Source organism: Wolffia australiana, chromosome 1 (genome assembly GCF_029677425.1).
Source record: "Wolffia australiana isolate 7733 chromosome 1, ASM2967742v1".
NCBI lineage: Eukaryota > Viridiplantae > Streptophyta > Magnoliopsida > Alismatales > Araceae > Wolffia > Wolffia australiana.
In genome coordinates, this window is record NC_135835.1 from 22728380 (window position 1) to 22741293 (window position 12914).

Consider the following 12914-nt stretch of genomic DNA (forward strand, 5'->3'; position numbering starts at 1 on the left):
CCCATGTGAAGACAACAGACACATGCCATCATGGAGCGTAGGGGACAGATGTGCTTCTCCGTTGAATCAAACCCTAGAGCCAGTACGGACAAAGTAATCTATTCCTTAGTCCTTTCAGGCTTAAATGCCAGGAAGCATTGAAGAGAGTTTGTATTGGGGCCAAATAACAGGTGGCCCAATACGATTACAATATAGTGCATGGAGGGAAAGCAAATAAACAACTTGTAGGGTTTAACAGATTAACATATTAATCTATGGGTGGCGTCATTGGAAGGCATTGTACACAATATGGTGAGTCTTGTATCATTTTGGTCTAGAGAGTCATGAGCAGAGGCTGTGGGACCCCTGTCTGGTTACTTGTGTACTTATCATATTGAGGGGATTACCAATCTAAGTTGATCTTCCTATCAACTTTCAAAAATACAAAGGCAATCTGATGCCAAGGTGTGGTAAAAAAAAGTTGTAGTTTCAACTCAAGTGTGAGGGATAATTCAAAGGAATGGGTCATGGTATCTGCAAGGTAATGTAGTTCAAGAGCATACTTGATTATCTTCATATGATATTCACATGAACAATCAAGTGGTATTGTGATAATCAATGAGGATATTTCTTCTTGAAAGGATTATTTTGTTTCAGCGTTTTGGCATTCCACTGGCGAGCTGAAAATGGGTGATATTTATTTACCCAGCTTGAGGGGGGTGTAAAATTAGACCCGCCTGTTTCTCTTATTATTTTCTTTCTATTATGTATTTCCTTTAAATAGGGATGCCCTCCCTGTTGGAGGGAAGCCAAGAAGATTAAGAAGTGTTCTTGTCTCCCCTCTCCACATCTGGGTGTGGTCTTCCTCTCCCCCTCAATGATCCTCTGCCCTCGTGATCATCTCTACTTCACTTCGTCTTCAGGCGGCTTGTCCTCGGCCGATCCCTACCCCCTTTTGCTCGGCCCCTCTCGGATCCTTCCTGTTTCACCTCTCTACCCCGGGAACTTCTACCTCGCCTCGTCCTCTACCGTCCTTCCGATACGAGCCTAGATCAAGGTTCGTATCATTTGGTATCAGAGTGGTGCAACATGTCATTCGAAACTGGTGGCGATGGCCTTCGCCAGCGCGTCACTCCCACTCTTTGAGGATGAATGCTCGGACTTGGTGTCCATGGAGGTGGCAGCGGAAGATGGAGTAGGTTGGCTCTGATACGAACCTTGATCTAGGCTCATATCGGAAGGAGAGTAGAGGACGAGGTGAGGTAGAAGTTCCTAGGGTAGAGAGGTGAAACGGGAAGGATCCGAAAGGAGGCTGAACAAAGGGGTTAGGGATTGGCAGAGGACGAGCTGCCTGAAGACGCAGTGAAGTAGAGACGATCACGAGGGCAGGGGATCGTTGAGGGAGAGAGAGAGAGACCAGACTTAGACATGGAGATGGGAGACAAGAACACTTCTTTGTTCTTCTTGGATTCCGTCCTAAAGGGAGGGCATCCCTATTTAAACGAAATACATAATAGCCAAATGACTGAAATGCCCCTGAGAGCTAAAACATGACTAAACTACCCCTAGATAGGTTGAGGATCCTATCAGTGTAGTTGACTAGTGGTTTCTCTTTTATTCCTGTTTATTTCTTTTTAACTCAGGAGCTCAGTTATTGCTTATATCCATCATTGGCCCAATATGACTATAAAGTATTTAAGGCTCTTGAAACCAAATTAATGATTGTGAAAGTTGTTAAGGTAAATGCTTTGTGAGCATTACAGAATTGAGTCATTCTCAGAACATTTTTCTATAGATGCCTAGGTAGATCTACATACATCTCTTCATCGTCTCGATTGTCCCTGATGGTCTGTAAGCATTTCATGCCTTTTTGTTCAGCTATGGATGTTAGTCTGAAACATGCGCATGCAATGAACCGCTGAAAGCAATAATCGATCTCTGTGCACATTGTGGCAAAAATTCTATAATGATTCGATCCCTATGTCTTTCACGGAAAATTATTGCATATTTGGCATTTAACATGTTCTGTTTTTTCAGGGCTCAAGAATCGTTGGATTATGGTAGAATATATGGAGATTGCCATACTAGTATGCTTTTGTGCCGTCCAGAATCACGGTTCCAAAATGCTTTTCTCCTTTTCCACTATTGTCCAGCAGACTCCCTGTCGCCCATTTGGATTCAGCATTCTCAAGGAAGGCTTGGACAAGTCACTACTTCTATCAGTCTATTCGTCACCTGAGTCAAGAGACGTCCAATCCGTTGATAGCAGACGGGGTATATATTAACGTTCATTACCTTAAACTTCAAAAATCTCTTCTTTACAAGTATTTTATTCACGTCCCACCTCTTCAAATGTCGGTCGTTTCTTTCAAGAAGTTTGATCTAATTTTGTTTACTTTTTTGCCTCAGTAAAATGGATAGCAACCTATCTGAGTGAAGTGGGGGGAAAGTTTTTATCGGCCTATCGATCATTTGGCACTTATGTGGCGTTTCTCACTATTCTCAGCACAGTGTATATTGTAATTCCAAATTATATCTCATTTGGATATGTATTTTTCCTTCTATTCTGGATATTAGGAAGACAGCTTGTGGAGAAGACAAAGAGACGTCTCTGGTTTCCGTTGAAACTCTATGCTACCTGTGTGTTTGTCTTCACATATAGCTTAAGCATTTCCACTAGTTTTCAGGCACTTATGTCCAAAGTCTTAAATCTGTATAATGATCTAGGGTTCAATCCTTCTGCTTCACTTTTTGGCAATGTTTGGCAATCTTTGGCTGTTTTGGTCGTTATGCAACTATACAGCTATGAACGGAGGCAACGACGGAGAATCACAGAAACAAGGGACGTTCCTTCTGAACCTGGGGTCTTGGATTTTCTGAAAAGACTGCTGATATGGCATTCAGATAAGCTACTGTCCATTGCAGTGTTTTATGCTTCTCTAACTCGGATTAGTGCATTTGGATTTTTGTATTTACTGGGTCTAGTTGCTTGCTCAACTCTTCCAAAGATCTCTCGCATTCCATCGAAGTTGTTCCTTGTTTATACGGGCATTATTCTAATGTTGGAATATTTATTCCAAATCTGGGGTAAAGAGGATGGAATGCTTCCTGGTGATGACTTCTCTGGCTTGTATCAGTTTTTTGGCTTTCGGTTGTTTGAACCAGGGTTTTGGGGCTTTGAATCTGGGTTAAGGGGAAAGGTTTTGGTTATAGTGGCTTGTACTTTGCAATATAATACCTTTCATTGGTTGAACACGATGACATCCCCGGAGCCAAATCTGGGGAAATGGGACGAGCCTTGTGTGCTGTTCATTCATCAGGATTTTCCTGAAATAAGGAATTTAAGCTACGTTTCAGAAGGCATACATCCTACAGAGAATTCGTCTCAGTTTATTTCAGAAGAAAACTCTAATCAAGAATCAGCATCAACAGAAATATCACCCACAAGAAGACCCGAACTAGGTAACTCTTATTGGGGAAGTTTCAAAGAAAGTCATAAATGGAGTAAGAGGTTGATCCTTGCGTTAAGTAAAGAGAGGCTTGAATCTCAAAAGAGCTCACTGAAAATATACTTCAGATTTTGGATGGAGAACATTTTCAATCTCTTAGGACTTGAGCTAAACATGATTGCACTACTTCTTGCCAGTTTTGCTTTGCTGAATGTCTTTTCTGTTTATTATGTAATATCCCTTGCGGCATGTATTCTTCTAAAGAGAGAAGTAATTCGTAAGCTGTGGCCTTTATTCTTTTTCTTTTCCGCATCCATTCTTGTTGTCGAGTATTTTGCCATGTGGAAGGACATTATCCCTTGGACACAAACAAGTTCCGAGACAAACATTCACTGCCATGATTGCTGGGATGTCTCCGAACAACACTTTGACTACTGCAAAAAATGCTGGCTGGGTATGATTTAATTGTGCCCCTACCTTTTTTTTTTTGGCATATCCTTTGTATTTCTAATTTTTTGACAATTTCGTTCGTGCAGGTATTGTTGTTGATGATACTCGAATGCTTGCAAGTTATTATATTGTCTTCATAATGTCCTCTTTCAAGCTTCGGTCTGATAATTCTGTGAGTGTTGTGACAACTCAAAAATACATCCAGATGATGTCACATTTCAAGTCTTCTACAATTTGGCGGGATCTCTCTTTTGAGACCAAAAGCATGTGGACAATCATCGATTATCTCAGGGTACATGCCTACTGCCATTTGCTGGATGGAGTGCTTATTTTAATATTAATTACAGGGACACTTGAATATGACATCTTGCACTTTGGCTATCTTTTCTTTGCACTGTTCTTCTTCACGAAGAGACTTCAGATACTCAAGAGGAAGAACAAAGTCTTCAGATATCTACGGATATATAACTTCCTCGTGATAGTTCTCTCTCTGGCTTGTCAATCTCCCTACATTGGTAATGGAATGAGAGAACGCCGGATGGCTGGCTGTGCATTTGAAGTGATTGGATTTCGTAAGTATGACTATGGGTTTCGTATCACATCACGATCTGCCCTAGTTGAGATCATCATTTTCTTCCTAGTATCGTTTCAGTCATACATCTTCTGTTCTAGAGAGTACTTTTACGTTTCAAGGTACTTGGAGGCTGAACAAATTGGGTCCATTGTGCGGGAACAAGAGAAAAGAGCTTCTTGGAAAACTGCTCAGCTTCGACACATCCGCAAGGCTCAAGAAGTGAAACGTCAGAGAAATCTCCAAGTGGAGAAAATGAAAGCCGAGATGCTTAATTTACAGATCAATCTACAAAGAATGAATTCCGCCCCTGAATTTATTGGATCCTCCTCAGAGAGGAACGGTTTAAGGCGGAGGAGGCGCACTTCCTCTGCACAAGATGGTGATAATAAGAAGAGCCCAGAATTATTGTCCTCTTTGGGGCCCAAAATGCTTGAAATACGTATGAATGATGAGAAAATTCAGAAAAAGCCCATTGATTTCCTTGGTGAGATTACTGAGGAGACAGAAGGAGACACTCGTGCAAAACCAGATTCAGAAAATACAACGGAAAAGGTCAAGGCAAAAGATAATCCGTTGATTTCTGCAGTACATTTTATTGAAGACGGTGTTTGTCAAGTTCAATCTCTCGGTAACCAAGCAGTGACCAATATAGTTAGTTTTCTGAACATAGAACAAGATGATTCAGAGTCTTCTGGGCATTGTCCTGACAATGATGCGATATATGATGAAGTTGAGAGCCAAATATGTCTTGGAGCAATAACGACAGAGTATAAATCGTCCATTGACTCAGAAATTGGAAGATCACCCAATGCTAGTCTTCAAATTGGGAAAATTTTTCATTTTCTATGGTCACAAATAAGAGCCAACAACGAAATTGTTTGTTACTGCTGCTTTGTTTTTGTGTTCCTTTGGAACTTTGGTGTGCTTTCCATGGTATACCTCGCTGCTCTCTTTCTGTATGCCCTTTGCGTGAATTCCGGTCCTAGTTACTTTTTCTGGTTCATCATGCTGGTCTACACAGAGGTTTATATCTTGCTTCAATACTGCTATCAGATTGCTATTCAGCATTGTGAGTTAAAGATTAACCTTGTTGTTCTTCGAAGGCTAGGGTTCTCAGAGCAGAAAACTACGAACTCTTTTGTTATGAATAATTTCCCTCTCTTTCTTGTATACATGTTTACGCTGCTACAAAGTTTAATTACTCCGAGGAACGGAGAGTGGAATTTCATATCTGAATCTAGATTTTCTCGAGGAAGATTAACTAATGATGGAGTCTCCACGATTTTATGTTTGAAGGACAGAGTTTGGCTGTTTTTTGTCCCAATAGTGAATGGAACAAAAATCCTGGTCAGAAATTTATGCAGATACTGGTTATCACTTATACAAGGATCCGAGACGCCTCCTTACTTTGTCCAGATTTCAATGGATATAGAAAAGTGGCCGGAGGATGGAATTCAGCCAGAAACTATAGAATCAAGCATTAATGAAATCCTTGATGTTATCTATGAGGAGAATCATGATGAAAAAAGGTGTAAATCTGACCGAGGTGCCAGCAGGGTTCGGATTCAGAGCATTGAAAGAAGCACAGAACATGAAAACATTGCCTTGGCAGTCTTTGAAGTTATTCATGCCTCAGTGGGGAGCCATTTTGAGCGGTCCTGGACATTGACGCCAGCATCTGATGTAGCAGCAGAGATTCTTAAAGCAAAAAATTTAGGAATTTTTGAAGAGCGAGGGTTCCCATATCATGTCGTGTCAGTGATAGGGGGAGGTAAAAGAGAAATTGATCTGTACGCATACATCTTTGGTGCTGATTTGGCCGTTTTTTTTCTGGTGGCTATGTTTTACCAGTCTATTATCAAGAACAATAGCAAGTTTCTCGAGGTTTATCAGCTGGAAGACCAATTCCCCAAAGAATTTGTATTTATCTTGATGGTAATATCCTTTTTCGTTGAAAAAGCCATTCTTGAAACTTTTAACTCATGATACCCTCTTTTTGCAGGCTCTGTTTTTCTTAATTGTGCTGGACCGCATCATCTACCTCTGTTCATTTGCCACCGCAAAAGTCATATTTTATATTTTTAATATTGTCTTATTTACATACTCCGTCACTGAATATGCTTGGTACCTCAAACTGCCCCGTCAACATCTTGGAGGATTAGCCCTTCGAGCGATCTATCTCGCAAAAGCACTGTCTCTGGCGTTGCAAGCAGTACAAATACAACATGGAATTCCCCATAAAAGTACATTGTACCGCCAGTTCCTAACAAGTCAGGTCACCCAAATTAACTATCTGGGCTTCAGACTGTATCGTGCTCTTCCGTTTCTTTATGAGCTTCGCTGTGTACTGGATTGGTCATGCACACTGACATCATTAACAATGTATGACTGGCTTAAGGTAAGATGTGCTGTAAATGTGTCTCTTGTACTCTATCTTTGGTTTCCATATTGGATTATCCGCAACACGCATGGATGTGCAGTAGAGTTTGGCAAAATTGGAGTGTGACATTTGCAAATGATGCTGTCAACATCAACAGGCTTCAACAGCATCCTCACTGTCAATTGTTCATACTCAGAACATTTCCATAAACACCATCATCATAAAGAACTAGGTGATGATATTGATGTTAATGGGGTTGATGAATTTTTTAACTGGAATTTCACAAAGTTGGCCCCTGTCATTGACTGATGGTGTCAGCCATCTGTTATACCTGATTAGAGATGGTCCTTTCGTGTGATCGATTGCGAAGTGTGTGATTGTGCTGTGTGGTATGAATTTCGCACTGCACTTTGCACAGCGTATACGGAAATACACCACACTTCGCACGGCGTATACGGGAACTGCACCGCACATCGCACAGACCTTTGTGCGGTGCGAATGTGCAAATTTTTTAAGGGAGTCACAAGTGAGGTATTTTCTCTCTCTCGTTCCTGTCTATCCCTCTTTCTCTCTCTATCACTCTTCTCTTTCTCTGTCTGCTCTTCTCTTTCTCTGTCGAACTCTTCTCTCACTTGTTCCTCTCTCTCCCTCTTTCTCTCTCTATTACTCTTCTCGCAGCTTCTCGTGCTCTTTTCTTAATCTCGCTCCCTCGTCTCTCTCCTTTCTCTCTCTCTCTCTCTCTATCGCCCTTCTCTTTCTCTGTGACACTCTTCTCTCTCTCTCTCTCTCTCTCTATCGCCCTTCTCTTTCTCTGTGACACTCTTCTCTCTCTCTCTCATTCCTCGTTCTTTTTCTATCGCTGTTCTCTCTGCTTCTCTCGCTCTTGCTCCCTCATCTTTCTCGCTCTTTCTATCCTTCTTTTCTCTCCCTCTCGCTCTCTGTATCTTTTTTCTCTCTATTGCTTCTCTCCCTCTCATTCTCAGCCGCTCTCCTCCCTCTTCCTCTTTCTCATTCTCTGTCACTCTTCTCTCTCTCCAGCTCACTCTTCCCTCCCTGTCGAATTTGTTGCTCCTCTCCCTCTCTCTTACTTTAACATTTTTCTCTCTCACGCTGGCTCCTCTCTCTTCCTCTCTCTCACAATCATTTGTGCAAATTTGTGCCATGTGCGGTGCAAATTACCCCACATAAATTCGCACTGCACATCGCACAGGGGGTTTTGTACGAGCAAAAATTTGCACAACATGCGCAAAAATTCGCCCCGCACTGCACGATCATCTCTATACCTGATAATTCTCAGCGTCAACCATCAATAGTAACCTGGTCAATGTCATCGTCAACCAACAAAAATTTGTCAATGTCATTTGACATTGATGAAGACCAGGTCCTTATATGCAGAGTTAAGAGGTTTCACAGAATTTGTTGCTACCTAGTCGCTATATTCTCATTATAGGGACAAATGTGTATACATAGAGTGTATTGGGCCTGTCCGTCTCAGCCCCAATTCTCAGATTATTAGGCGTGATATTGCTTCCTTCTAACAAGCAGAACTTTTATTTTAAGATAATGTGTTTTCTTTCTTATTTACAAAGCATGCCCTTATACCGACTTTCCTGATTACTATGCTGCCTCACTTTTTCTTTGTTCTAAATTTAGTTGGAGGATATCACTGCAAGTCTGTATCTCGTTAAATGTGATACAGATTTGAATAGAGCAGGTCATCAGCCAGGACAAAAGCAAACCATGATGACCAAATTCTGCAGTGGTATTTGTTTGTTCTTCATATTAATTTGTGTCATCTGGGCGCCTATGCTGGTAAGGACAATTTCTTTATTGTTTCTCGTGCATCTCTCTTTTTTTCATCTTTAATAATATTTGACATTATGATAATTTGTCAACTGTTTGGATACATCTGGTCAACATTTTGACATTCAAAATAATTTCCCGCCATAAGCTTCACAATTAAGTGAACCAATCGTAAGATTACACAGAAGTATATGTCAAATTGTTTGGGTACATATAATACGTTACTTCAATCCTGGTCCAGAATGTAGTGAGTTTATTTGCTGAACTTTCATCAAATCAAATGTTGCTGACAAGTTGTGTATTTTTTCAATTAATGATTCATTTGATAAATCTAATACATCGTATAATGCATTCTTAAATAATTAATATTATTAATTGAATTGCAAACCCTTTGAAATATTTTATTTTCTTCACAAGAGTTTCATTCTAACCCAATTTCTACCGAGTAGATTTTTTTGTGAAATTATTTTTTATTCATGAATTTTATGGGGGGATCTTTGCTACAAAAAGAGGCTAAATCAAGCCATCGCTGAATTTCCAACTCTTTCTGCCATTAAAACAATGTTTGTCTCTTTTCATTTGCCTCCTAATTTCAATAACAATATTCCACCCTCAGTTATGAACAATGAACAAGTTTCCTTGGCTGAGTCTGCGAGTCCCGTTAGTAGTTTGATCTTGAAGTTTATTATCATTGTGATATGCATGGATAGCTTGAGAAAAAATAAAACTAAACTGCAGTGCACCGTTATCACTTTTGATGCAATGTGATGTTTCAGATTTACAGCAGTGGAAATCCTACAAACATTGAAAACCCCATACTGGATGCGAGGGTTCAGATAGACGTTAAGACTGACGCCGGGAGATTGGCATTATATCATACAAGTATGTGCCAAAGAGTTGATTATGCAAATATTCAGGCCAATCTTGACCCTGATAACCTATTAAACTCCTACAATGTGAGAGATATTCAGTTGATCTGCTGCCAGGAGGATGCCAGCTCCACATGGACGGTTCCTGCTGTGGTGCAGAATAGATTTATTGGTTCAATTGACTTCAAAATGCAACTTGTATTTTCTTGGTTTTTGACACGGGATAGGCCAAAAGGAAAGGAAACTGTGAAGTATGAAGTTTCTTGTGGTTCTCTATGTGTGAATTCTTCCTCTGTTAAAGATGTTCTTAACGGAGCTAACGTGAGCTTTACGATAGAAGATATTTATTCAAGGTTCTTTCAAGTCACAGGCTCAGGCGAAGTGCGGCTTCTCAAACTATCGGTGAACTGCTCATACCTTTTTCTTCGGTTGATTAATTATTTTAATATTGAAAAATCAGTAATGACATGTTTATTTAATCTGAATGATTGGTTTGCTTGCAGAGGATTTCTGTGGATGGTGAGATCTCTCTTAAGAAAGGAAGCCCTCCATGGTGGTCCTTCCGTGATGTCCATGCACCAGATGTAGAAGAATGCACTGGCCTGACTGGACCAATGGCCATCGTTATCTCTGAGGAGACACCGCCACGTAGGTTTCTGGATTGTTTGTTTTAACATGAGAAAGTGATTTATTTTTTCTCTTGAGAGTCCTGGAATTTCTTCTGCTATGAAGATTATCCACTCTACAATTGTGCAAAAAATATAAGAAAGCAATTATTTTGAGAATCAGTATTACGATGAAGATCCAAGATAATTGGATTTGGCACCCTTGAATGTCAAAGTCGTCATCACCATTATTGACCTTTTTTAACGTTGATGATGACATTTATGTGGACACGGAGTATCATGACTGGTTGACCCCGTCCATCAGCATCAACCGTCTACAAAATAAAAATTACAGTGTTAGAAAATTGTCAACCCCATCAATGCCAACATCGTCAATGAGAACTGGCCTAGTTGACATTGACGGTGATGTTGATTCAATCGGCATTGATAACATCAGCTATTAATCAACCATCATTCACTGTCAGTATCCCGTATCAATGTCATCTGGGGCGACGAACTCCACCACATCATATAACTTGACTGCTTTCAATATGTTATTTTCTTGTGCATTACGTTCTTCAAATAAGTGCACTTTTGAGCGTTTACTCTCTCTGTCGCTTCGGGGACATCCGATAAAATTGGAGCGTTTTCTCTCTCATTCTTCTCATTAATTTTCACAAATATTTGCGATGTTCTTTGTTAATCAGAGCTTTTTCCCTGATGTTTTTGCAGAGGGTATACTTGGTGAGACTCTCAGTAAATTCAATATCTGGAGCCTTTACCTTACTTTTGTACTCGCTGTCGGACGATTTATTAGACTCCAGTGCTCTGATCTAAGGATGAGAATACCTTTTGAAAATCTTCCATCCTGTGATAGGTATGCTTCTGATTTACTTACCTCAATAGGGTGATATTTATAGTGGTATCATTATTCCATCAGCGTCCATTTATTATCTGCTTTCACTTTGTCATTCTCGGGTTTTTATTGATTGACTTGTTTTTGTTTGTATTTGTCAGAAAGAGATTATGTTTCATCGTTTAAGCGTCTCTGTTTAGTAGGTCGCCAGGGATTAAAATGGATTTTAGATCAGTTGTTAAATGAATTTTCTACCATGTTTTTATCGTCTGCATGGAAGATAGAGAATCGTGGGACGAGGGGACAGAGAAGAGAGAGGAGAGAGACTAATAGAGGGAAGGGTTAGGCGCAAGAAACGGGAGGGAAAAGAGAGAAGAGAGAGGAGAGAAATTATAGAGGGAAGGGTTGGCGTAGGAGACGAGAGGCAGAAGAGAGAGAGAGCTAGGTGAGAGACTGGATGTGGAGAGAAGAGAGATGAGAGAGAATGGTTAAGTGAGAGATAAGAGACAGAAGAACAAAAGAAAGATTGAGAGGAAAGATAGAAGGGAAAGAAAGAGAGCGATGAAAGAAAAAGAAGGTGAGCATGATATATGGGAAAATATCAATTAGATATAGGATATGAATATAGATGAGAAAGCACATGAATATGCATTACTTAATATAAAGGTTTCTGGCAGGCTATTTCCCTTTTAAGGGTTGTATTTTCCCATCTTCTTCTTACAACTATAACTATTCTTCAGGTTGGTAGCTATTTGCGAAGATATTTATGCCGCAAGGGCTGAGGGTGCACTAGACGTCGAGGAAGTCCTCTACTGGACTCTTGTAAAAATTTATAGGTCACCTCATATGCTCCTCGAGTATACAAAACCAGACTAACAATCTCAGAAATTGACCCTGCATGGGCATTTATCCAATTTGAAGCTTGAGAAAGAATGAAGTCAACCTTTACTTCATTTATGGAAAATGGTTCATGAATTTCCTTGGGCAAGGAAACAGCTGACCAGAGATCCATTTGTGCAGTCAGTTCGTTGGTGTTTGTTCTGAGATCATTATTCTCATTGTATAATTTATTCAGGAGAAATCTGGGATGTAAAGTTTTTTTATTATATCTTATTTGTGCTGATTAATGGCTGCTTGAGGATGGTATGGACGTTTGTGGCTGGGTCATACATATTTTAAAGTGTATACCCATTTCCCCGGAAACCAGGTAATTTAATTCAGTTTAATGTCTTCTCAAGGTCTCAGAACCCAATAAACCAGTCGTATGTTTATAGAAAATGTGTTGATACCCATATTTTTGTAGGAAATATGTTTAAATCAGTGTTTTCCTTGGCACAAAATATTTTCGATGCATGGCATTGGATTGGCTGCTGCTGCAGTGCTAGGATGACTTAGTTAATTCTTGATAGATGAAATTTTGTTTCTTCTTCTGAATAAAGCCTAGAAAATCCCGTCATCTTTTTACCTAATCTTTGGGTTAATTGAATGGGTAAAGTAATATTATACATGTTTTTTTCAGTTAAAATATGTCTAGGGTTGCACTTGTTTTACTTTTCAAAAGATCAAGAAACTTATGAATCTTCTTTACTCATTTTAATGAAACAAACTTGCTCATTGTAATTCAATAAATTTCATAAAATTTCATCGTTAGTTCATTAATCTTTCATTCATAAATTTGCAAGAGTACCATGCAGTTAATCGTATGAATTGCTCAACTTTCTATTCCCTAGGTGGTGATGATTGCATATGAATATACTCGATTAATTATTTTCATTAACGAATCGTGCTAAAGTCAGCCAATTTTCAGTGCTCAAGCGAAACGAGAAGTAGAACACAACCAATAGGGCATGTATTAACTCTTTCTGTAGTGCAAGAAGAAATGGAGCAATGAAATACAATCTGCTATATAACAAGGTTGTGACCTCATCTCCAATTCATTTATTTTTTCC

General features: G+C 39.7%; 1 protein-coding gene across 1 annotated transcript in view; it reads left to right on the plus strand.

Moving 5' to 3' along the window:
• Positions 1-12092, plus strand: part of LOC144711289 (piezo-type mechanosensitive ion channel component) — a 56123-nt gene extending 44031 nt beyond the window's left edge. Inside the window, exons 13-21 of the mRNA XM_078585238.1 lie at positions 2017-2253; positions 2389-3882; positions 3965-6387; positions 6455-6850; positions 8486-8644; positions 9412-9906; positions 10008-10152; positions 10842-10986; positions 11706-12092. Of these exons, the coding sequence (XP_078441364.1) occupies positions 2017-2253; positions 2389-3882; positions 3965-6387; positions 6455-6850; positions 8486-8644; positions 9412-9906; positions 10008-10152; positions 10842-10986; positions 11706-11841 (5630 nt within the window). The 3' untranslated portion in view covers positions 11842-12092. The remainder of the gene's footprint in view (positions 1-2016; positions 2254-2388; positions 3883-3964; positions 6388-6454; positions 6851-8485; positions 8645-9411; positions 9907-10007; positions 10153-10841; positions 10987-11705) is intronic.
• The last annotated feature ends 822 nt before the right edge of the window (positions 12093-12914 follow it).